The sequence below is a fragment of the Leptonychotes weddellii genome, chromosome 7, assembly GCF_054177405.1.
Source record: "Leptonychotes weddellii isolate Sample4059 chromosome 7, ASM5417740v2, whole genome shotgun sequence".
Taxonomy (NCBI): domain Eukaryota; kingdom Metazoa; phylum Chordata; class Mammalia; order Carnivora; family Phocidae; genus Leptonychotes; species Leptonychotes weddellii.
Window position 1 is genome coordinate 96540168 of NC_138375.1, and position 24446 is coordinate 96564613.

Here is a 24446-nt window from a genome sequence, read left to right on the forward strand (position 1 = left end):
GAAATAAAAAGACAAAAAGACAGTTAAAAAAAAATTAACTTTAAAAGACTAAAGAATCATGGTAAAAAAGCCGTGAATTCTATGTGCAGTAGTCCCCTAGCGCTGGAGTTCTGCCGTTCTCATTGATCGGTAAACTTGGTACCAGCAGTGTTCTTATTTCTGCTTTGGCTTTATCTATATCCTTCTCACAACACCTTTGTCACTTTCCATCTAGTATTATAGCTATACATGTAAATGTATTAGCCTTCCCTCCTGAAGGGCAAGTTCATAGTTTAATTTGTTTTCCATAGTATAGCATTTAGTATTTGTCTGTTGATTGAATTATGATAACAGAGTCCTGGTATAATGGAGGCAAAATGAAATTACAATTGTTTAGAGAAGGAATATGATTAACCTAAAATACCAGTAGAACAGCTGTCTTCAATGACCACTGAACTTGTAGAATGTGTATTTTCATTGGTCCTTTATTAATTTTATTATTGAAATATTTAAGGAAAGGATATATTTTATTGTAAAATGACTTACTTTATGGCATCAAGTTACAAATGTAATTTTTTGTGGGATTATAAATGGAAGACATTACATGAAAATGTTCTCAGAGGATACTGCATTATAAAATTTACCTGGCCAATTAAGAATGATTAATAAAATTGCTTATATTTTAAGTTTTATTTTAAATAGTAATCTTTTTTTACAAACGGATGTTTATAGATAATAGTGAAAAAAAGTTTTACTTAAAGAAAATCCCTGCACTCCTTGTTATTGGAAATGTTTCTGGAAAACCCGAGTAATACATTGCTCTACTGAAGAAAATTGCCTGGGAAAACTGTGACCGACAGTTTATGGTAAGGTATGCAGTCTTGCACAGGTATCATGCCAAGTTTTCATTTATTCACTTTCTTGAAAGTGGAAAGAGACTTAGAAAAATATAGGCTTACCATGGAGTTCCTTTAGAAAAAGCAATGTTGTATGAGAGGATGTCACACTGAGCCTGCCTATAGTTGTAGCCAGTGATTCTTTAAGAAGATATGGAGGCCTGTTGCTAGGTCTTATAAGGTCATTTTGAGAGGCTACAAATTGAGCAAAAAGTCAAGTTCTTTCTTTGTTGTTACAGAAAAGTAAAGGCAGTTCCTTGAACTTTGATATTTGATGTTGTTTGTTAGCAAACTACTAAGCAATTTATAAAGGTTTGCTAAAACTAGATGCTCATAAAATTAAGCAGTGCAGTAGAGAATATGGAGATACACATGATTTGGGACTTGTAAATTAATATTAAATATTTTCAGCTGCCAACAGTTGTATTTTCAGAAAAACATTTTACCAATGTTATTTTGAATTAATATGGTCTTCAATGACTTCAGTTGTTGCTTTTTAATCATATTTAGTTTCATTTAATTTATTTTGTTATTTGGTATCAAATATATATTTTCCATTGGCAATCTTTTCTTTTTGTTTTTGACTTATAATACCCCAATAACTAAACTATCATATATTGTATCTCCAGCATGAATCACCTATAATCTTATCTAAAGCAGATGTATACAAAATACCCTCTTCTCCAAATTTATTTCTGTGGGGATATATTATTAGTGATGTATGTCTATGAATGTGTAACTTGTAAATAGCTTATAACTTACTGTCAAGGTAGGAGTAATAAGATTATTGTCTTAAAAATATTTTTAGGCCATTGTTTTATGATATAAAATCATGCGAATGTGGTCAGGTAGTATGTGTGCGTGTGTGTGTGTGTGTGTGTTTGTGTGTGTGTGCTTGCACAAAAAGTACTTCTACATATGTGATTTTACAAACCTAATCCACTCTTCCAATGACTAATTTTGTAATCCTAATTCACTCTTCCAAGGACTAACTTTATTAATAGTTAAATCTCAACATTCCTGTTTGCCATTCTACAATTACAATTTCTTGGCTCTTAAAGGTTTTTAGCATTTGATATTCCTGTTTTCACCTTTTAAAATATACATTCTTACAGAATATATCATGCTTTAAATTATTTATTACATTAGAGATCTTCCTTTTATCACTATTTTAATCATGTGTCCTTGGGTAAATTACTTTACTTCTTTATGCTTTATTTTCCTCACCTATAAAATGGGGATTATAATTATGACCTACCTCATAGAATGTCAAGATTACATAATTTTTTAAAAAGATTTTATATATTTATTTGAGAGAGAGAGAGTATGAGTGTGGGGGGCGGTAGGGGCAGAGGGAGAGGGAGAAGCAGACTCCCTGATGAGCAGGGAGCCTGATGTGGGGCTCCATCCCAGGACCCCGAGAGCATGACCTGAGTGGTAGGCAGATGCTTAACTGACAGAGCCACCCAGGTGCCCCAAGATTACATAATTCTTGTAAATATCTTAGAACAGTGCCTGGTACAAATTAACACTCAATAAATGATAGCTATTATTAATATTTAGCACCCTAGTGGGATTAATTGATTTGGTAGGAGATTTATGATTGGAATACATAGTAGGGCATCTCTAATTCCCAAGTTGCCCACTCTTAAAGGCACGGTAAAATGATTTATAGGTTAATCTGCAGGGGAAGTTTAGCTTGTGACAATCTACCACAAATAATTTCTCTTGGGACTCCTTTATAACTGTTACTCCCTAATATATCCACATTTATTTTAATATAAATGATTTCTGTTACCATTTAATTTGTTTTTCTTGTTCCTCTTCCCCAATATATCCCTATTTTTTAAATAAAATTCAACCAGCAAAAAGATGCACCACATTTACCTTATGGTTTTGCCTACCTTGTGGCAACCTGCCAAGCTCATTTAGTTACTCATACTCCAATTTCAGATAACCACATAGACTATGTGGCCTTCCACATTGGCAACAAGATAGACTATGTGGAAGGTGGGAGGCTGCTGGAACAGGAAGAAAATGCTGATGAAAGGGAATGGAATTCTATGAGATTAGGGTTATTTATGAAAATTTGGATTTTAAACATTCTTTTCTGTATAAGTTGTCTTAGTCTGCAATGACAAAATACCATAGACTGGTAGGCTTAAACAACAGGAATTTATTTATCACAGGAGGCAAGGAACTTCAGTATTAAGGCGCTGGACAATTCTGTTCCTTGAAGAGAGCTCTTGTTCTGGTTTACAGATGGTTGCCTTTTTCTCTACAGGGCAGAGCAAATGTGTACTCTGGCCTCTTCTTTTTCTTTAAGGACACTTATTCCATCATGGAAACCATCCTCATGACATTATCTAAACCTGATTACTTCCCCACCTATCATCACAATATGGGTTAGTGCTTCAGCATGTGAATTTTTTGCAAGGGGTGGGGGAGAGGACGCAAACATTCAGTATGAAACATGAGAAAAATAAAGCTAACAACTATTATTCACTATAACTTGTAGCCATAATTTATTCAATTTAAGGAATTATGAGTAGCTCAATATAAACTAAATGTAATGTGATTGAATTTGTATGTAATACTAATTTATATAAGAATACATGTTCTCAGGGTGCCTGGGTGGCTCAGTTGGTTAAGCATCTGCCTTCGGCTCAGGTCATGATCTCAGAGTCCTGGGATTGAGCCCCGCATCAGGGTCTCTGCTCAGCAGGGAGTCTGCTTCTCCTTCTCCTGCTCCTGCTGTCCTTCCCCACTGCTCGTGCTCCCTCTCTCTCTGTCAAATAAATAAATAAAATCTTAAAAAAAAAAAAGAAAAGAAAACATGTTATTTTTCATGCTACAAAGGCAATTTGCATAGTTATCTACAATGTCTGGGACTTGAGCACTGTGAAATGAACAAGTTCATCATTGGGACCCCCACCTTCTCTTTTTGGTGCCCTTTCTCACTCTTTCCTTGCTTCCAGTATTGTCTTTCTTCTTTTCTTCCAAGCATAAGTATCTTTTTAGGAAAACATATGATAAATTCAGTCTAATGGAGTTGTAACTAACTTTCTGAAATCACATATACTGTTTTCTTTTTCTGGAGTATGTGATTATCATAGAGGCTATAGCATTTAAGTAACTTACACAGCTTCTGGTAAAAAAATAAGTCAAACATATTTTCTTAATTCATTAATGAATGAATGATATCAATACTATAATGTAAAGGGTTATTAAATTTTTTTTAGGATTTGGTATATCACCTTGGATATAATTGACAACTTGGGTGAAGATTATTATTATTTTTTTAAGATTTTATTTATTTGAGAGAGAGAGTGCACGGGAGTGAGAGTGGGGGGAGGGGCAGAGGGAGAGAGAGAATCTCAAGCAGACTGCTCCCTTAGCGGGGCCCCTCACAGGGCTCTATTTCACGACCCTGACATCATGACCTGAGCTGAAATCAAGACTTGGGCGCTTAACCACTGAGCCACCCAGGCGCCCCTTGGGTGAAGATTCTTAAACAATGGTTTTAAATTGGGAGAATGTGTAATAATTCTGAGTTTATTTTTATTGAGCACTTACGTACTGTGCATTCTAAGTGCTAAAGTACCTCAGTAAACAAATAAAATTCCTATTGTCTTTTGAAGAGGTTACATTTTAGTAGGGGACACAATGAAAAGCAAGATAATTGAATATGGAATAAGTTATCTAGTGATAAATGCATGAAGATATTAGAGTCTGGAGAGTTATAGTATGTATTTATATACATGTGTGTTAATTGCTATTTTACATAAGGTGGTCAGGAGGCTTCTCATAAAGTGACATTTTATTATTTTTTTTAAAGAGTTTATTTATTTGAGAGAGAGAAAGTGAGTGAGAGAGCACAAGCAGGGGGAAGGGTAGAGGGAGAGGGAGAAGCAGGTTCTGCACTGAGCAGGGAGACGATGTGGGGCTCGATCCCAGGACCCCAGGATCACAACCTGAGCCAAAGGCAGATGCTTAACGAACTGAGCCATCCAGGCACCCCATAAGGTGACATTTTAATTTTAGGGACTAAATTGAAGTGATGGAGTTAGCCAGGTAGATACTGGGAGAAGGACATGCTAGTCAAAGGAAACAGGATAAATAACGGCCTTGAGGCAGGAGCAGGCTAAACATATGCAAGGAAAAACCAAGGGGCCAGTACACCAGTTGCTGAGTAAGTGGTTGGAAGAGAGATAGAACATAAGATCAGAGAGTTTCAAGGACCAGATCATGGATAGCCTTAGAGACCATAGTAAAGACAATATTTTATTCTGAGAAAGAAAGACATTACAAGATTATTTTGGCTTCTACATATATAACATGGTAGAAAAGCAAGAGTGAAAGCAGAGTTACCAGTTAAAAATTATTCAGCATTTCCAGTCGGACATGATGGCAGCTTAGAGCAATGGAATCACATTATAAATATATACTTAGAATGCAGAGTCAACAGATTTTTAACAATGTACTGAATGGGTGTATAAGAGAAGGAGAGTAGTAAATGAAAACTCCACAAAGTTTTAGGCTGACTAACTGGTTGAATGGAGTTGCTTTTTACAGGAGAAGGGCAAGCATGCTAGAGGATTAGGTTTGGTAAGATCAAGGGTTCTTAGTCTTGTAAATTTTAACTTGCTTATTAGATAGCCAAGAGGAAATGTCAAGTAGGCAACTGGGTACATGAGTCTGGCTTTCAGTATGGAGGATAGCACTGTAGTCAAAAAACATCAGTTTATAGATGGTCTTGAAAACCATTGATCTGGATTAGCTCTGCCCAGGAAGTAAGTGCATATAGAGAAAAGAAGTGGTCCAAAGATTGAGTGTGGATTACTTTAATGTTTAGAGGTCAAGAAACAGAGGAAAAATCAAGAAAGGAGACTGAGAAAAAGCAACCACTAAGATAGGAGAACCAAGAGAGTATGATGTTCAGGAAGACAAGTGAAGTATTTCAAGGAGGAGAGCATCGTCACCTGTATCAGATGCTTCTTATAGATTAAAATGAGGCAATTGGTAATCTTGAAAAGAGTGGTTTCAAGGAAGGGTGTAATGAAAGCCTGGTTGAAATGAGTTTTTGAAAAAAAGAAAGAAAGGAAAAGAAGTGGAGACAGTGAATATACAAAGGCTTTTTTCAGTGAGTTTTGCTATAATCAGATGAGAGAAGTCAGGCATTAGCCCGAGGGGTCATGGAGACCATGGAGGTTTTGTTTTTTAACTTGTTTTGCTTTCTAAAATGGAGAAATATTACATGTATGTACATATGTATACATTGTACGATAGTGAGAATAATCAAAGGTAAAAATTGATAGTATGGGAGAGAGTGCGGAAATCTGCAGTTATGAAGCCCTTGAGAAGGCTTCAAGAGATGAGATCCAAAACTCAATACGAGGCAGTGTCCTTGGATAGGAAGGATCTTGGAGAATTTACGCACTGTAACAGGAGGGAAGGGAGAAGATATGCATCAGAATATAGTTCATCTGGGTGCATCTGGAAGTTTTCTTCGGGTTGCTTTTATTTCCTCAGTGAAATAGGGAACAATCAACTGAAAGTAAATAAGGACAAGGAGATATTGAAGATTTGAGAAGAGAGAACTATGAATTAATCATTGAGAAAAGTAAGACTAGTGAAATGTAGTAGCATTGTTAGGAATTGCTAAGGGCTTAACCTGAGGTTACTTCTTGTATTTAAAGTGAAATCAGTGATCATGCTAAGGTTTTTTTCTCCAGTCACATTCACCTGGTTGGGTATAGGTGTAGGATAGGTGGAGATTTGGATTTCCCTAAAACTGGGATGTTTGCAAGTGAGTGCACTGGAGGAAGAAAAGGGAAAAGGACGTAAAGGGTATATGCACGGAAGGGTTGATAATGCTTGATCATGGTATTTAATTAAGCCTGGTAAAGAGGGGAGTAATTACATGAAGATGATGAGGAACAGTGAAAAGTAGTAAGAAACTGGAAGATGAAAGATGGTCAGAGAGTGGAATGCTTGAAATTAGTAATAACAAGATCTTGGTTATGATTATGGCTGAGGCAGAGGAAGGGCAAGACAACTGAAAATAAGGATTCTGTATAAATGAGAGGCCAGGGTATTAGAGTGATTTAACTTGGTTTTGAAGTCACTGAGAGTTATGACAAGTGATGCTGGAGACAGAAAAAGAGAGGGAGGGAGGAAGGGATGGGAAAGGAAGAAAGAAAAGTGGAGGAAAGAATGAAGGAGAGTGACCTGGAAAGGTGATATCTTCTCTGTGCAAATCATTGTGTTAGATATTGTAATGACTGTGGAAAAGTATAAGATATAAGGATCTGGGCAATGGATTCTTATATGAAAAATACCTGTTCTGAGAGAGGAGGAAAGATGAATTGAGGTTGTCTTAGAAAAGAATAGAATAAGGGTTAATTTAGTTAATTATTTTGAAGAACCCAAATGGTATTTTAGTTTGGGACGCTGAGCAAATTTTTCTATTTTCACAGAGGATGGAATATATGTTTATGGTGCCTGATTATTTTAACTCTGCTCTAATGTACAGATACGGCACTTTTAAGAAATCAGAATAGCATGTATTTCTATTCTTTTGATTTTCATGAAAAGAGAAGATTTTAAGAAAATTGCTGTTAAATATTCCTCCCAAAGGGAGAAAATAAAGTTCCTATGAGGGTAGATGAAAAAGATTAAAATTAACTTATGAAAAAAAGATTTATTCTATTCTTTTGGTTTAAACATATTAGAAGAAATTATCTAACAAATTGGTCAAGGCTAGGGCTTAGGGTGGAGAGAAATTAAAAATTTGATGTGTATGAAACATCTTCAAAACTAATTTGATATTTTTTATTGAGTGGAGATCATTTTTAGGAAGATCACATAAGCCCCCTACCCCTTCTTTCTTTCCCGCCCTGCCCTGCGGCCGGGCGCGGGGAGCGGTGTTCCCAGCAGTCCCCGCGGCGTCGCTTCAGCCGGTTACCCCACCGTAGCCGCCGCCGCTGTTGTGGCCGCCGCCCCGCTTAAGGAGCCAGATGCTGGTTGCCTGTGGTGAGAATGAAGCTCACGTGTACCCCGCCGCGAAGACGGAGGGGCCTTTGTCCGTGTTTGGAGACCGCAGCCCTGGGGAGGCGATCCTCCCAGAACGTTATGGCTGCAGCTTCCGTGGCCAATATTGTAAAAAGCTCTCTTGGTCCAGTTGGCTTGGATAAAATATTGGTGGATGATATTGGTGATGTAACCATTACTAATGACAGTGCAACCATCCTGAAGTTATTGGAGGTAGAACATCGTGCAGCTAAAGTTCTTTGTGAGCTAGCGGATCTGCAAGACAAGTGTGAGACGGAACCACTTCAGTGGTTATTATTGCAGTAGAACTTCTTAAAAATGCAGATGAACTAGTCAAACAGAAAACTCATCCCACATCAGTTATTAGTGGCTATCGACTTGCTTGCAAGGAGGCAATGCGTTACATCAGTGAAAATCTAATTATTAACACAGATGAACTTGGAAGAGATTGCCTGATCAATGCTGCTAAGACATCGATGTCTTCCAAGATCATTGGAATAAATGGTGATTTCTTTGCCAATATGGTAGTAGATGCTGTACTTGCAGTTAGATACACAGATGTAAGAGGCCAGCCTCCCTATCCAATCAATTCCATTAATATTCTGAAAGCCCATGGGAGAAGTCAGATGGAGAATATGCTCATCATAGGCTGTACACTCAACTGTGTGGTGGGATCCCAGGGCATGCCCAAGAGAATAGTTAATGAAAAAATTGTTTGCCTTGACTTCAGCCTGCAGAAAACAAAAATGAAGCTTGGTGTACAGGTGGTTATTACAGACCCTGAGAAACTGGACCAGATTAGTCAGAAAGAATCCGATATCACCAAGGAGCAGATCCAGAAGATCCTGGCTACTGGTACCATCGTTACTCTAACCACTGGTGGAATAGACGACGTGTGTCTGAAGTATTTTGTGGAGACGGGCGCTATGGCAGTTAGAAGAGTTTTAAAAAGGGACCTTAAACACATCACTAAAGCTTCTGGAGCAACTGTTCTGTCAATCCTGGCCAAGTTGGAAGGAGAAGAAACTTTTGAAGCTTCAATGTTGGGACAAGAAGAAGAGGTAGTACAGGAGAGAATTTGTGATGATGAGCTGATCTTGATCAAAAACACTAAGGCTCGTACATCTGCATCAATTATCTTACGTGGGGCAAATGGTTTCATGTGTGACGAGATGGAGAGCTCTTTACATGATGCTCTTTGTGTGAAGTTTTGGAGTCAAAATCCGAGGTTCCAGGTGGGGGCGCTGTAGAAGTAGCCCTTTCCTTATACCCTGAGAAAGGTATATGGAAAGCAGCATGGGGTCTCGGGAACAGCTTGCTCTTGCGCAGTTTGCAAGATCTCTTCTTGTTATTCCTAACACACTGGCAATTAATGCTGCCCAAGACTCCACAGATCTGGTTGCAAAGTTAAGAGGTATCCATAATGAGACTCAAGTTAACCCAGAACGCAAAAATCTAAAATGGATTGGTCTTGATTTGGTCAATGGTAAACCTCGAGACAACAAACAAACAGAGGTGTTTGAACCAACCATTGTGAAAGTGAAGAGTTTGAAGTTTGCAACAGAAGCTGCAATTACCATTCTTTGAATTGATGATCTCATCAAATTACACCCCTAGAGCAAAGAGGACAAGCATGGAGGTTATGAAGATGCAGTTTGCTCGGGAGCCCTTGATGACTGATCTGCTTTCTCTTTTATTTATAACAATGTTGGATGCAGTTCTCTTGTTACTCGAATATTACACATTAAAAAATAACAAGCTGTCAAAAAAAAAAAAAAGGAAGATCACATAAGGAGCAAAAAGAGTTCTTATAAATTATGGGATTATATTAGCTGAGTTGTTCTAGGTTATCCATAGTCTTGAGTACAATGTTTCTAGCAGTCCCTCTTCATCTTGCAATTAATCCAAATGGCAAAGCTTGTAGGAACTTGATCCACGATGAAGCTAGGACTTTGAAGGTTTAAGACATTCATCTGCCTCAGTCTTTCTTTTTTTGGAAGTACTAAGTTCATTATTTAAGGCATCTCTTTATAGGAATTTAGTATTAGAAGGGCTCTTGGAAATTATGTGGCACCTGGGTGGCTCAGTCCATTGAGTGTCTGACTCTTGGTTTTGGCTCAGGTCATGATATCATGGGTTGTGGGATGGAGCTCTTTGTGGGGTTCCACACTCAGCGGGCAGTCTGCTTGAGGATTCTCTCCCTCTGCCCCTTCCCCACACTATAAAATAAATAAATAAATAAATAAATCTTAAAAAAAAAAGAAGAAGAAATTGCTTTGCCCAGTTTTTCATTTTATTGCTAAGGGACTAGGGAAAAAAATGGAATTTTATTCAGATGTTAATTCAAGGGAGTCAAATCTAATGGAAGAATTTAGACATTATGAAATTAAAAAGTATGACCTTACAGAACCAAAGTAGTCTTTTGAACTCTTATAAGGAACTTCTGAAAAAGAAATCATCCCAGTGATTTCCCAGAGATGAATTGTGTAATTACTGGTTAGTATGCCCATCAAGTATTTAAGAGAATACTGAACCCTCTTGAAAAGTGTGGCAGCATGGATAGCATAACCTATGCATATATATTTAATATAAAGATATAATTCATCTGTGAATGTGTATTTAATATTCAAGAAGAAAATAATATGAATTTTGAATGGACCTAAGAGAGAATAAAAATAAGTAGAAGAAAGCTGTCAGGGTTAAACAATTAAAAACAAAAAGAAAAGAAAACTGAAGTTCAATGTCAAGAATGATCGTGGCGCATTACAAACAAACTCACACCATATTGGATCAAAGGTAGGCTGATGCTTATTTTATAATTTTACAATTTATAAATATAAATAAATATAATAACAATATAAATCAATTGCACAATGTCTTGCTGTGAAATCTCTAATTATTTAAGAGGTTATTGGAGAGTTAGAAAGGGCAGAGGGGGGAGGTTGGTAGCACAGATGAGGTAGGTGAGGAGGGACCAGGGACCAGGGCAGCAACTGGGGTGGCCATAGATAGGAAATGTCTGTTCCAATCAGACACTATAGCTTTCTTTTTTATCTCATAATCAACCAAGACATTTTAAGTACTGTAAGTTTTATCATAATGATTCTTTTTCTGAACTTAGATGTTTTACTTAGATAAAGACTGTTATCTTATTCCAGTTCTTGGCAAGAATTATTAAAAATGTTGTTTATATGCGTAGAAACAGGGTAATAGAAACTAGAGATGACATCATCTGGACCGTTTAAACATTTTTCAAAAAAAGAGGAGGAAGGACAAAATGTTTTAAAAGTTCTAGTTTGCTTTCTTGAGATAACTAGTTTACCTTACTATTTTTTGTCTCTATTCATTTTCTAAAGGGTAAAAATCAGCTTAAACTCTCTTGGCATAGTACCTTAATTGTATTTATTTTTTAAGCACTGAAGTGCCATTCTAGTGATTAAGCAAATGCATTGTGACGTATGGTGGGCTAATGTGACAAGTATGTGGCTCGAAGCCAGTAAAATACCTCTATGTTCCCAACCATACTTAGTTGTTTTCAGCTATACAATTGTTATAATTATTGTGCCTGGTATACTGTTATGACTGTATCTATTGTAATAGTACAAGTTATTGTTTAACTACTAAAATGTAAGTTATGTGGGTTTTTTTGTACCATCAGTTTGGAAGAATTTTTGGTATATCTTTTCAATGTTGCAAAAGGGACCAGGGATTTACAGTAGAACTACAGAAGCTTTAAAATATTAACAGCCCATTAAGTACAGGATATGGTTCATGAGGTTTAATGGGAAGTTGTTAAAAGGAGATGGAACTATTCCAATGATTGGGGAGCGGTGGTTAGTGGCAAAAAACAGGGCAAAGAATTTAAAAAGCTTGTTTTCCTATAAATACTCAGTGTTTGGGTACACTGCACACCAACAATAACAATAACAATAACAAATCTCTTCTATCCTGATAAGCAGTATTGGAAGCTCAATGAGAATTCCATTTGGTTCATATGTTAACTTTCCTCTTCAGAGGATATCCAGCAATGTTGTATTAAAAAAATTTCCTGTGGATTTGAGATGCTTGGCATTCATTAAATCAAACCTTTGGACTTTGAAATAGCACCTACTTTGTTTAACATTTAAAAAATACAGGGCTCCTGAGACTAGTCCTGGGAATAGCCTTTAGTGATTATCCAGAGAATAATAAAAATGCAAGTTTTTTAGAGGAGGGTATTTTAAAAGCAAAAGAGTGTAACACTTTAAGAGCACAGTATTTAATATACACCTGAGTCTTCGTTCCTTGAAGCGTGGCACACTTAATAGTGTTTACCACATGGTCAGTGACAATTAGAGTCTAATGTATCATGTGTATTTCATGCACATACTTAAGTCTTGGCTCCCAGGTCAGGGTAGTAAGCCTAGTCTTCTGCTTGCCTGGATTAAATGCCTTTCCCCCCACCAGTTTTTCAATCCTGTGCAATTTGTGTAAGTTTTCTGAGTTTTAATTTTCTGTGAGGCTCTGCTATGTCATATTATTATTTATAAGATTAAATGATATCGTGTACATGAAAGCACTTTGTAAATTATTAAGTGATATACTTAGTAGATAGAATCTCATTGGATATAATCTTATTAGAGAGGTAAATCAGAACCTAGGACTCTGGAACTTCGTAGATAGACCCAATTATTGGAATCATAGCTCTATTAATACTGCTGCTAACTCATTTCAGCAGACCAAAGTTAGCTTTACCACATATGCTTTATGATTTTTTTGCTTTGGAGTTCATGTTAGATCGATGTTATTGAATGAAACTTGAAGAAAATAGAGAGCCCTGTGGAAACTTGAGTGAGATTACAGTAAACACTCAGCATGACTTTCACACCTTTTAGTTCCTTACCTGACTTTCCTTTTCAACCCAGTCCATGAAATTATTTGATATGCACTATCTGAAATGCTGACATGTTTCAGTTATCTGTTGCTGCATAACAAATCACCCCAAAACTTAATGGCTTAAAACAACAGTCGTCTTTATTATCATTCACAGATTCCCTGGGTCAGGAATTTGGGAAGAGCTCAGCTGAGTAGTGCTGGCTTGGTCTCTAATGTGGTTGCAGCTAGACTGTGGCCAGAGCTGATAAAGGGGGCTGAAGCAGCTGGGGGCTGACTGGGCATCTTTCTCTCTTTATGTGGTTTCTGCATGTGGTTTAGTTTGGGCTTTGTTACAGCATGCTGGCCTTAGGGCAGCCAGCCTGCTCACATGGAAGTTCCAAAAGCCAGCATCTTGAGAGAAAGAAGCAGAAGGTATAATGCCTTTTATGACCTCACCTCTCAGGTCATAAGCCTGCTAAGATTCAAGAGGGAAAAACCTAGATCCCCCCTCTTGATGAGAGGTATGTCACAGTTACAGGTGGATGGGAGATGTTATTAGGACCATGTTTGGAAAGAAAACAGTCTGTGACATGAATGATGATTAATCCTGTCATTTCATATATAGCTCTCCGTCCTTCTTAACCTTACTTCTCTAATGCCACAATATGGAATGACTTACTTTCCTTTTTTTTTGTAACTACCCAATTTCGCTGCTACATATGAACAAGGAAGAAATAAAGCTAACTAAAATTAATAGGACTACCCTTTTTATGCCCTTTTAAATATAAAATCAGCCTCATTTTGGAAAGATTATTCAACACACATAAGGAAAAAAAAACTATTTTCCTTGGAGTGATACTTACCAAAAGATGTGTTACTAACTATTGGTTTGGAAAGCACATATTAAAAGAATGCATTGCCACTGACTTGTGTTAAACTCCAGAAACTCTTGTTTGGGAAACAATTTCTACTCTGACACATAGTGAGCATGTTCATTCTTATTTCTTATGGCACTTTTTTGTACACTTTTCTTATCAAATTTATTGCATTTACTCTCTATATAGTTATATGCATGTCATCTTCCTAACACATTGTCTTCTCTTTTTGGGTAGAATTTGTTGCTGATTGATCACTACCATAGGTGCTTGGTAAATATTTGTTCAGTGATTAGACAGAGCCTTTGATGGCCATTATTTTTTGAGAAAATAATCCGTATGTTCAGGGAGCTGACAGAGTTGGCTTCTGGGATGGAGATGGGCATCCTGATATGTCAACATTCCTTTATAACCAGTGACTAGTACCTATAGGTAGTGAGTTATTCAGTATTAAAGAACATTAGTTAGTGGTACATAGTTGGTTTTAAAACCCCACCTAATAATTTAGGGGTTAATTAATTAGGAAATTTACCCATATTAAATGGAGCTCATTCCTTTTCTGTTTTGTTTCTTTTTTACCCCCAGATTGAGATGTAATTGTGTAAGTTTAGGTTGTACAGTGTGATATTTTGATATATGTATATATTATAAAATGATTATCACCGTAAGGTTAGTTAACACATCCATCACCTCACTTAGTTACCTTTTTTTTTTTTGGTGGAGAAAACTTTTAAGATCTATTTTCTTAGCAACTTTCAAGTTTACAGTCAATGTTGTTAACTATAGTCACTCGTGCTCTACATTAGATCCCAGAACTCATTCATCTTATAACTGGAAATTTGTACTCTTTGACAACTCTCACTTCCCTCCTTGAATTTTCCAACTCCACCTCTTCTCCCCTGGCAACCACCAATCTACTCTCTGTTTCTAGAAACTTTGGGTCTTTTTTTAGGCTTCACATGTAAGTGAAATAATATAATATTTGTCTTTCTCTGTGTGACTTATTTCACTTACATAATGTCCTCAAATTTCATCCATGCTGTTGAAAATGGCAAGATTATCTTCTTAAATAATATTCCATTGTGCAGGGATATCTATATCTATATATACACACATATATATGATATTTTCTTTATCCATTCATTAGTCATTGGACACTGAGGTTGTATCCATGTCTTGGCTATTATAAGTAATGCTTTAATACACATAGGTGCAGATAACTCTTTGATATAGTGATTTCATTTCCTTCAGATACATACCTAGAAGTAGGATTACTGGATCATATGGTAGATCTGTTTTTGCTTTTTTGTGGAACCTCCAGACTGTTTTCCACAGTGGCACTACCAATTTGAGTTCCCACCAGCAGTGCACAAGAATTCCCTTTTCTCTACATCCTTACCAGCATTAGTTATCTCTTGTCTTTTTGATAATAGTCATTCTAACAGGTGTGAGGTGATATGTGGGTTTGTTTTGCATTTCTCTGATGATTAGTGACATTGAGCATATTTTTGTATGCCTGCTGACCACTTGGATGTCCTCTTTGGAAAATTGTCTATTTAATTCTTCTGCCCATTTAAAAAATTGGATTGTTTTTTGCTGTTGGGTTGTATGATTTCCTTATATATTTTATTTTATTTTTTTATTTTACTATGTTATGTTAATCACCATACATTACATCATTAGTTTTTGATGTAGTGTTCCATGATTCATTGTTTGCATATAACACCCAGTGCTCCATTCAGTACATGCCCTCTTTAATATCCATCACCAGGCTAACCCATCCCCCCACTGCCCTCCCCTCTAGAACCCTCAGTTTGTTTCTCAGAGTCTCTCATAGTTCGTCTCCCCCTCCGATTCCCCCCCTTCATTTTTCCCTTCCTTATATATTTAAGATACTACCTCTTATCAGATATATGGTTTGCAAATATTTTTTCCCATTCTGTGTGCTGCTTTTTCATTTTGTTGATGGTTCTTTTGCTATGTGGAAAACTTTTAGTTTGATGTAGTCCCACTGTTTATTTATAAAGGTTTCTGTTGCTCATGTTTTTGGTGTCATGTAAAAAAAATAATTGTTAAGACCAATGTCAAGGAAATTCTCCCTTATGTTTTCTTTCAGAAGCCCATGGTTTCAGGTTTTATTTACATCTTTTTTTTTTTTTTAAAGATTTTATTTATTTATTTGACAGAGACAGAGATAGTGAGAGCAGGAACACAAGCAGGGAGAGTGGGAGAGGGAGAAGCAGGCTTCCCGCCGAGCAGGGAGCCCGATGTGGGGCTCGATCCCAGGACCCTGGGATCATGACCTGAGCCGAAGGCAGACGCTTAACGACTGAGCCACCCAGGCGCCCTTTTATTTACATCTTTATTCCATTTTGAGTCGGTCTGGCTAGAGCTTACAGTGCTAAGTTGAATAGGAATGGTGAGAGTATAGAGGGCACCCTTATCTCGTTCCTGATCTTAGAGGAAAAGCTTCAACTTTTCGCTGTTGAATATAATATAATCATGGGCTTATCATATCTGTCATGTGGTTCTTTATTATGTTAGGTTTGTTTCTTTTATACCTAGTTTGTTGAGAGTTTTTACAATAAAAAGATGTTGAATTTTGTCAATGGCTTTTTCTTCATCTACTGCGATGGTCATATGATTTTTATCTTTCATTCTATTAATATGATCTATCACATTTAGTAATTTGTGTATGTTGAATCATCCTTGCATCCCAGAGATGAATCCTACTTGATCTGTTGTATGATCTTTTTAATGTGCTGGGGGTTTTTGTTGTTGTTTGCTAACATTTTGTTGAGAGTTTTCACATCTATATTCATCAGGGATATTCAAACAGAGTTTGAAATTACATTTTTCCTATAAACTTCTTTAAGCAAACTTGCAAAGTATCAACTATCCATATGTTTAATAAATGTAATATTTTAAGCCAAGAGAGTAATAAAGAAGACATTTTTTTTAATCTCACTACCTAGTTGTCCTCTGGAGAAGAAATAATTTGTTAAATAGTTTTTGGCTTTAATGTTTGAATTAATTTTCAAGGTTGGCTTTATTTATTTATTTATTTTATTATTATGTTATGTTAATCACCATACATTACATCATTAGTTTTTGATGTAGTCAAGGTTGGCTTTAAATGAATGACTATAAAATGATAGATACAGCAGGACATTTTGAAAATCAGGAAAATTTTTCCATTTTTAACAGGAAAAAGAAAAGAAAAACATTGCCAATTTGAAATGTTGAAAAAAATTGGCAGGGAATATTTAGAGTACATTACTCACATTTTGAGATTCTAGGTAAGGTATAAAGAAATATGTAATATTTTAAATTTTCATGATGATCATGTCTTGGGTAGCTCAAAATTACCTGATAATTAAGATATTTAAACTTTTAAGCAATTGGAAAGTTTTTTTAAATTTTCAATCTCCAAGCAGTTTTATTTATTTATTTGACAGAGGGAGAGAGCACAAGCAGGGGGAGTGGCTGGCAGAGGGAGAGGGGGAAGGAGGCTCCTCACTGAGCAGGGAGTCCGATGCGGGGCTCGATCCCAGGACCCTGGGATCATGACCTGAGCCAAAGGCAGACACTTAACCAAATGAGCCACCCAGGTGCCCCATCAAGCAGTTTTATAACGTTGGCTTCTCTGGTGTGTTAGAACCTGCTAAGAAGGATCTTTAAATTCTAAGAATTAAAAGTACTCTAACTTAGCAAAGAAAAGGAGAACCTAGAGGCTTCTCAGTGAAATGGCTGATTTCAAGAGTAGGTTAGAGCCAGTGCTCAAAAAATTGATGATATCATGTAATGAGAACCGAAGAATCTGATTGAATGAGTTCATACTGGCAACCAGGGACCAACTGAGCACCAAAATAATTAAGTACAGTAATAAATTATAAATTACTGAAGAACTAGTAATTGATGAGTCTGTAAGTAATAAGGAAAGAAGCTCTTGCTTATAGTGGAAAGCTAAGGGCTGATCGGTAAATATAGGGGAAGTTGGAACATCATCATGATGAAGATTAAATCAGGCAAAGATTATGTCTTGATACTAAATCTAGGGGGAAATTTTGATGAGGAGAAGGATATTTGATTGACTTCAAGTGTCAGGCTACTTATCAAGTGGTAAGAGAGGAAAAAATCCCAGTAATTATGCAGCGGAGAAATCAGGTAACATGGGGTGCCTGGGTGGCTCAGTTGGTTAAGTGACTGCCTTTGGCTCAGGTCATGATCCCGGGGTCCTGGGATTGAGCCCCGCATCGGGCTCCCTGCTCGGCGGGAAGCCTACTTCTCCCTCTCCCACTCCCCCTGCTTGTGTTCCCTCTCTCTCTCTGTTAATTAAATAAATAAATAAAATCTTAAAAAAAAAAAAGAAATCAGGTACCTAACAACTTGACTAGGTAATAAAAGTTTTACAGAATGAAAGGACAGATAGACCTAGTATGTCTCCAGATGTGATATTCTGGTCAAGAATACCTGACTTCATCCTAACCACGTCAGATAAGTGCAAAATGAGGAATGTTTTATTGAGAGAAAGGAGGGATGACTGTGTCCTTTAAAAATGTCGATGTCATAAAAGATGACGAAAGGCTGTGGAAATATTCACATTAAAAAATACTGAAGAGGCATGACAAGTAATTATACCTGACCCTAGGCTCTTCCCTGTACTAGAGGAGAAAAATATGTATCTTGTAAAGGACATTATTAGTTCAATTGACAAAATTAGAACATGGAGAGAGTAGATTAGATAAAAATATTATCTCCATCTAAATGTATGCAGTTGATACTCTTTGGTTATGCAAGAGCCTATCCCTGAATGGATTTCTTAGGGACTACACACTGAAATTTTATTTGTAAAGGGCCATGATGTATGTAAGTTAGTGTCCAGAGATGCAGGGAAAAAAAAAAAAATCTGTGTGTAGAGAGTACAGGTGCAAATAGGGTAAAATGTTAACAGTAGATGAATTTAGGTAAAAGGTATAAAAGAGTTCTTTGTGCTGTTTTTGTATTAACTTTGTGTAAGTTTGAAAATTTCAAATAAGAATTTTTTTATTTAAAGGGAACTGAAGACACCTTTAATTCTAACACTTGATGTTAGAATTTTAAAAAACAGCAAAACCAAAACTTCCCCAGACATAATTTCAGTATTTAATAAACTAGTAGGAGATTGACTATTTTGAAAAACTAGTAATTGATGAGTCCGTAAAGTAATTGATGAGTCCTTATAAAGACATGAAGGAGATTTATGATGAAGGCATCAAAGTAAACAACATGATGTAATTATCTCTCATGTCTAGGATTCCTTTTCTCTGCGATTTTGGCAACTGGTATAACCACAGCTATGAGGAAAAGTTGTTGTAGTAAAGACAGAACAAAAGTAGCAATGAGTTTACTGACAATGTCCTAACTTATTGTTTCTATTTTTTAGGGATATTCAGGTACCTAAATAAAAAGGACCCAAACTATTATCCTTAGTTTCAGAATATTTAGAATTAGAGAAGAAACAGCATACACATTTTCAATGACTTGTGTGATCCTGAATTTTTACTGTTACTCATGAAAACAGTTGCCTGACCTCTGGTAGTACATTAACCATTTCATTCCTTTGTTTATATCTTGCTTTGAAAGCTCTCTTTGCTTCTGTCCTGCAGCTCTGTAATTAGATTCATTAATCCTCTAAATCTACCCTAGTTTCCACCAACTTACTGAAGTCTCTGGCAGCCTGCTTTATCAATGCCTTCCTTATTTATTTTCTCCTCTTGTCTTTGACCCAGTGATAGCTCCTCTTATGAACTACTTAGTCAGGAGGAATTTTGACCAATTCAAACAGTTTAAAAATGTTTGAATATGGGAATAAAAGGCACAGCATAGGGAATATAGTCAATGATATTGTAATAGCGTTTTATGGTGATAGATGGTAGCTACACTTGTGGTGAGCATAACATAACGTATAGAGATGGTGAATCACTATGTTGTATACCTGAAACTAATGTAACATTCATTGTGTGTCACCTATTCTCAAATTTTAAAATTCCAAAAAAAAAAAAAGAATTACGAAAACAGAAAAAATAAAGAAATACGAATAAAAATGCTTGACTAAGCAAGTCACAACACCATGTGTTTTCTCTCCCTGGAATAGACCTGCTCTAAGATGAAACTTCTCATCTTTCTGTGGTTTTGTTTATATTAATATACTTGTATCAAAGTCTTTATGGAAGGGACAGGTTATAAGTAAATGAATAAAACTATTTTCAATGACTTCCTACTTCTACTTTCAGAATTGTTTGAGAGGGCTAGAATTCCTATGTAATCTATTAGACCCTAATTACTTCTGCTTCTAAGAAACTTTAGGATTCCAAGCTTTGATACTTCTCTTGAACACCTTAAATCCTATTTCTTCACTACCAAAGGAATATATTTCTAGTGATAAAATTCCAAAAATGGGCATTAAAGGTGACTCTCTTTTCACTCGGATGACTCCACAGAAATGATTGCCGAATCTGCCAGTCTATCCCCATTGATTAACTTCTGCTGTATAAAGCATGAAAACTGAAAACAATCATTCCCATCAGACCTCCCCTTCCTCACCCCTAGACTATTACTATGGACTGGAAAAAACAAACAAACCTAGACAAATGCCAGATACCTATGTAATAATAAATGTGTACAGGGAAAGTGATAGGTACTAAATTTTACTAAGAGTTTTCTTAGGCTAAACTCTATGTATACAATATCTCAGTTTCAAAAAGAGAAATGTGCAGACTCCTTTTAAAGAAAAAAATATTAGGGCACCTCGGTGGCTCAGTTGGTTATGCGTCTGCCTTCGGCTTAGGTCATGATCTCAGGATCCTGGGATCAAGCCCCGTGTGGGGCTCCCTGCTCAGTGAGGGGAGTCTGCTTCTCCCTCTTCTGCCCCCCCCACTCATGCTCTCTCTCTCTCTCTCTCAAACAAATAAATAAAATCTTAAAAAAAAAATAAAGAAAAAATATTATCTCAGACCCTCCAATGTTAAATTATTTTTATCATTATTTAAATATTTACAGATATAAAACAAAGTATAAGTTCCTTATGCTTATAGACCCAATGGAGTCATGAAGCCAAAATAAATTATAAATTTAAAAACAAGAAAAATACAAAACCAAAGAAAATTACATCACCGTTACTAGGAAGGCAAAAAGCATTGTTGAAACTAAATTGCTTTTTCAAAGTGAATATGACAGGTTTCTCTGAGTTCAGCATGTCTGTACTACTCGGTGCTGACTTTTATCATTTTTCTCTATTCAAACTGCTAGAAACCTTTATTTTATACAGCTTTATGATCTCATTTGGCCTTGACTTGGCACAAAAACATATTTTATGTAAGTATTCTTCTGTTGGTTTCTCATTAGGCTATGACAATTAAAGTGGTACTATTTGGGGACAATATGATCCAGAACACGAATGCCAAAGTAGGCACTGACACTATACAGTACTAGTTTGTTTAAAGATGTTTATTCGCTTTATATGTGTATTTTTTTTTTACCATACTTATGTTCCTCATTTTAAAAAAAGATTGTCATAAAAGTGACAATCTGAAACTAAAAAAAGTTATCAGTAAACCTTTGACCAGGAGGGAGTTTGTGGACTCCTAAGATGAGAGACACTACATTATGAGATTTAATCCTTATAACAGTGTTAGTAGATTGATATTATTTTTACCATCTTACAGATAAGGAGGTTGAGGTTCAGAGAAATTAAATAAATTGCCACCAATCACACAGTAAGAAAGTGGATTGAGGTGAACTTTCAGTTGCAGCAGGTTACAGACGGATGCTAGTCAAAGAAACGGTAAGGGTTGTGTTTCATGTAACAGTCTTACACTTGTACAAATTCTGTCGTATATTTTTTTCTTTGTTCTCATACCTTACCTGAGACAGGAGAATGCTATGTTATTTAAGTTCACTGTTGTTCCAATTCACTGAATAGTATTCTGTATATGGTATCATATGGTAATCTACACTTGTTTTTTGTTTGTTTTTGTTTTTGTTTGTTCGGTTGGTTATTGACTAGAAGACTAACCAACAAATCTCACTGTGGAAACTTCCAGGGTAGTCCATGAGTATAATCTATATGAGGTGTACATCAAATCAGTTGTTGATGTTCTCCTCCTTCACCACCTTCTGAGACCATAAATGTCACCACTATAAAACTGCTGATGATTCTCTGCTTGGAGAGTAGGAAACTTATTCATGCAGTCCAGTGCCCTGTTCCATCATTCCAGCGTCAGGTTGGCTTGACCTAACCATAAATCTGAAGTTTGCAGTGATCATTCTGTTAACCTGTCGGACGTTTTAAACCCTTGATTTAAAATTTTCAAATACAAAAATAGAGTAGATGTACTCATTACCAACTTTAACAAGAAACCTTTTGAAAAAGAAAAGAAAGTAGGATATTTTCTATTTCAGGCACAATGTAATAATATATGCGTTGAAATTCAATCAGAAGAAAAACATCTAAAGATGTAGCTGAGAAACCATTGGTATGATTCTTTTCAGAGCACTCATGACACTGGTAGGATTATAGCTTAATTAGTAAATTACAGAGCTTGTATCTTTAAAATGTTCAAATATTAGGCTGGAGAAGTTCTAATAAAATGAACTAAAATCTGGTTGCCATAAACAACTTCTCTTTCCTCTGGCCATAGAGTTCATCACTACCCTATAATTCTTTGTCTTTCCTCCATGTTCAGCCCAAACGAGTAATGGTAAATCGTAATGACCATATTTAACCTGACATTTGAGCATCTTATACGCTGAGATATTTCACATACTACATTATTTCTTTTGGTAATTTTAAAGTTTCTACAACCACTTTTTCTCAGGTATTACAAAATTGGCTGTATTTGCCCCATTCATTGTAAAACGCTCAGTAATCTGATACAATATTATGAGATAGCAAGTAGCAAGAACAAGCATCCTTGTGTCCTGGTGCTTTTATTATGAATCAGAATTAGTTTTGAGAAACTTTTGATATTCATAAAGAAAGGATGACTCTTAACATATAAATAATAATACAAGATATAGTAAAAAGGTAAACAACAGTAAATGTAATAATAAAATGATAATAAGAGTTAATTTTTGACTTAATAATACTATAAACCAGTTCTCTGCTAGGGACTTTATACATACTGACTCATTTAAACTTAATGGCATTTTTTAGTATACTGTAGTATACTGTTATTATCCTCACTATTGAGAAAACTGAGGCATGGGGAGACTTACCCGAAGTTATCCAAGCAGAAGATGGCAGAGCTGAGATTCAAGCTTAGGTCTTTCTGACTTCAGCTTGAAGTCACTACTATTCCCAGTACTTATAGACACTGGGTCTGCATTCATAAATAATATATCCATGCAATCTATACTCCTTGAGCTTGAATTCTAAGAAGGAAAGAAAAGACCGGCGATAAACAAGTAAACAAATATAAATTAACTAATTGTCATGCATTCTGTACAGGAGAGAACAAGATACAATGAAAGAGAACAATCGGGGCCATACTTAAGTGGTACAGAGAGGCTTCTCTAAGGAATGACATTGACGCAGACCCTTGAACGATGAGAAGTCATTTGTGAAGGGCAAAGGGGAAGAATTATTCAGACCTAGCAATAGGCATGCCCTGAGGCAGGAGGGACACTGGTAGATCTGAAGTGAGATGACATCAGTGTGGGGAGGAATTATAAAGGTATGAAATGAGGTTAGAGATGAATCAAGGATTAAGGCCCTTCTCTTAGAAGGGTGCAGTGCTTGAACAAAGAACCCAGTTTTTTAATTTTGTACTGGATCCTGCAAATTGTATAGTGAGTTCTAATTGTGAGTTATAGGAAGGAAACTTGATGTTATTATAAGTATAATGGGATGTCTTCAAAGTATTTATGCAAGGATGCAATCTGAGGCTCAAATCAATACACAGAAATTAAAATTCAATGTGATAGTCATGACCCAAAATATAAATGTCCAGTTTCAAATGAGTACAGAGTTCAGCTTGTTCAGGAGAGTATGTGGCTCAAATCAGATATCCCATAGGAGCAATATTAAGACTTTTTTTATATGGCCAAGACAGGTAACAACTAACAGTTTCCATAAGCATTTTTTAGAAGTCTTAATCAGTGGAGCCAAAGCTGCTTCTTGAGAAAAATCTTAACTCTGCCTGCAGAACTCCTGGCTTACAATCTAGGTGAAAGTATTGTTATGGCTCTATATAGTATTAGAAAATCCAAGAGTATGGATTTTCCCTTCAGTTAGAAACGTGGAGTATCTGTGCTCCTGGATCTTTCCAAAGACTCTAACCTTAAATGGTCTATGTACCAAAAGATAGAAAGTCTAGCTGACATAAGTGATTTGTAAAGGATAAAGCCTGAGAGCTGCTAGTTATCTACTCTTCTTGGTATATGGAAGTGTGTTTTTAGGAGTGTGATATATTACCATATCTGAATCATGTTAGTCTGATTCATTGTAGACATTCAATAAATGTCATTTGATTTGAAAATAGCCTTAGCTTCTCCCAGAACAGCCTTCATTTAGTGAGCCTTTATTCTGCATCTATAAAATTATTATCAAAGGTATCATCTGTTACCCGAATGAAGTTTACTACAATAATTTTTTGAAAAAAATTTTCATGATGAGGAATTTCTGTTAGAAAAAAATTATATCTTTCAAAGGATTCATATAATTTCTTTTATCAGCAACAAAAATGATAGAATCCTTTATAACCATTTTGCTTTGACTGCTTGGAAGCTTACAAATTTAGTCTTTAAT

At 36.0% G+C, this 24446-nt stretch overlaps 2 protein-coding genes across 2 annotated transcripts in view; both read left to right on the top strand.

The window, feature by feature from the left end:
- Nucleotides 1–24446, top strand: part of CENPK (centromere protein K) — a 133003-nt gene extending 108557 nt beyond the window's left edge. The window contains exon 16 of the mRNA XM_081825699.1: nt 21364–24446. Within this exon, the coding sequence (XP_081681825.1) occupies nt 21364–21367 (4 nt within the window). The 3' untranslated portion in view covers nt 21368–24446. The remainder of the gene's footprint in view (nt 1–21363) is intronic.
- On the top strand, nt 7053–9706 carry LOC102729936 (T-complex protein 1 subunit alpha). The gene is given in 3 exon segments (XM_006733632.3): nt 7053–9131; nt 9134–9207; nt 9210–9706. Coding segments are annotated over 3 exon segments (1281 nt in total). The 5' UTR covers nt 7053–8323; the 3' UTR covers nt 9609–9706.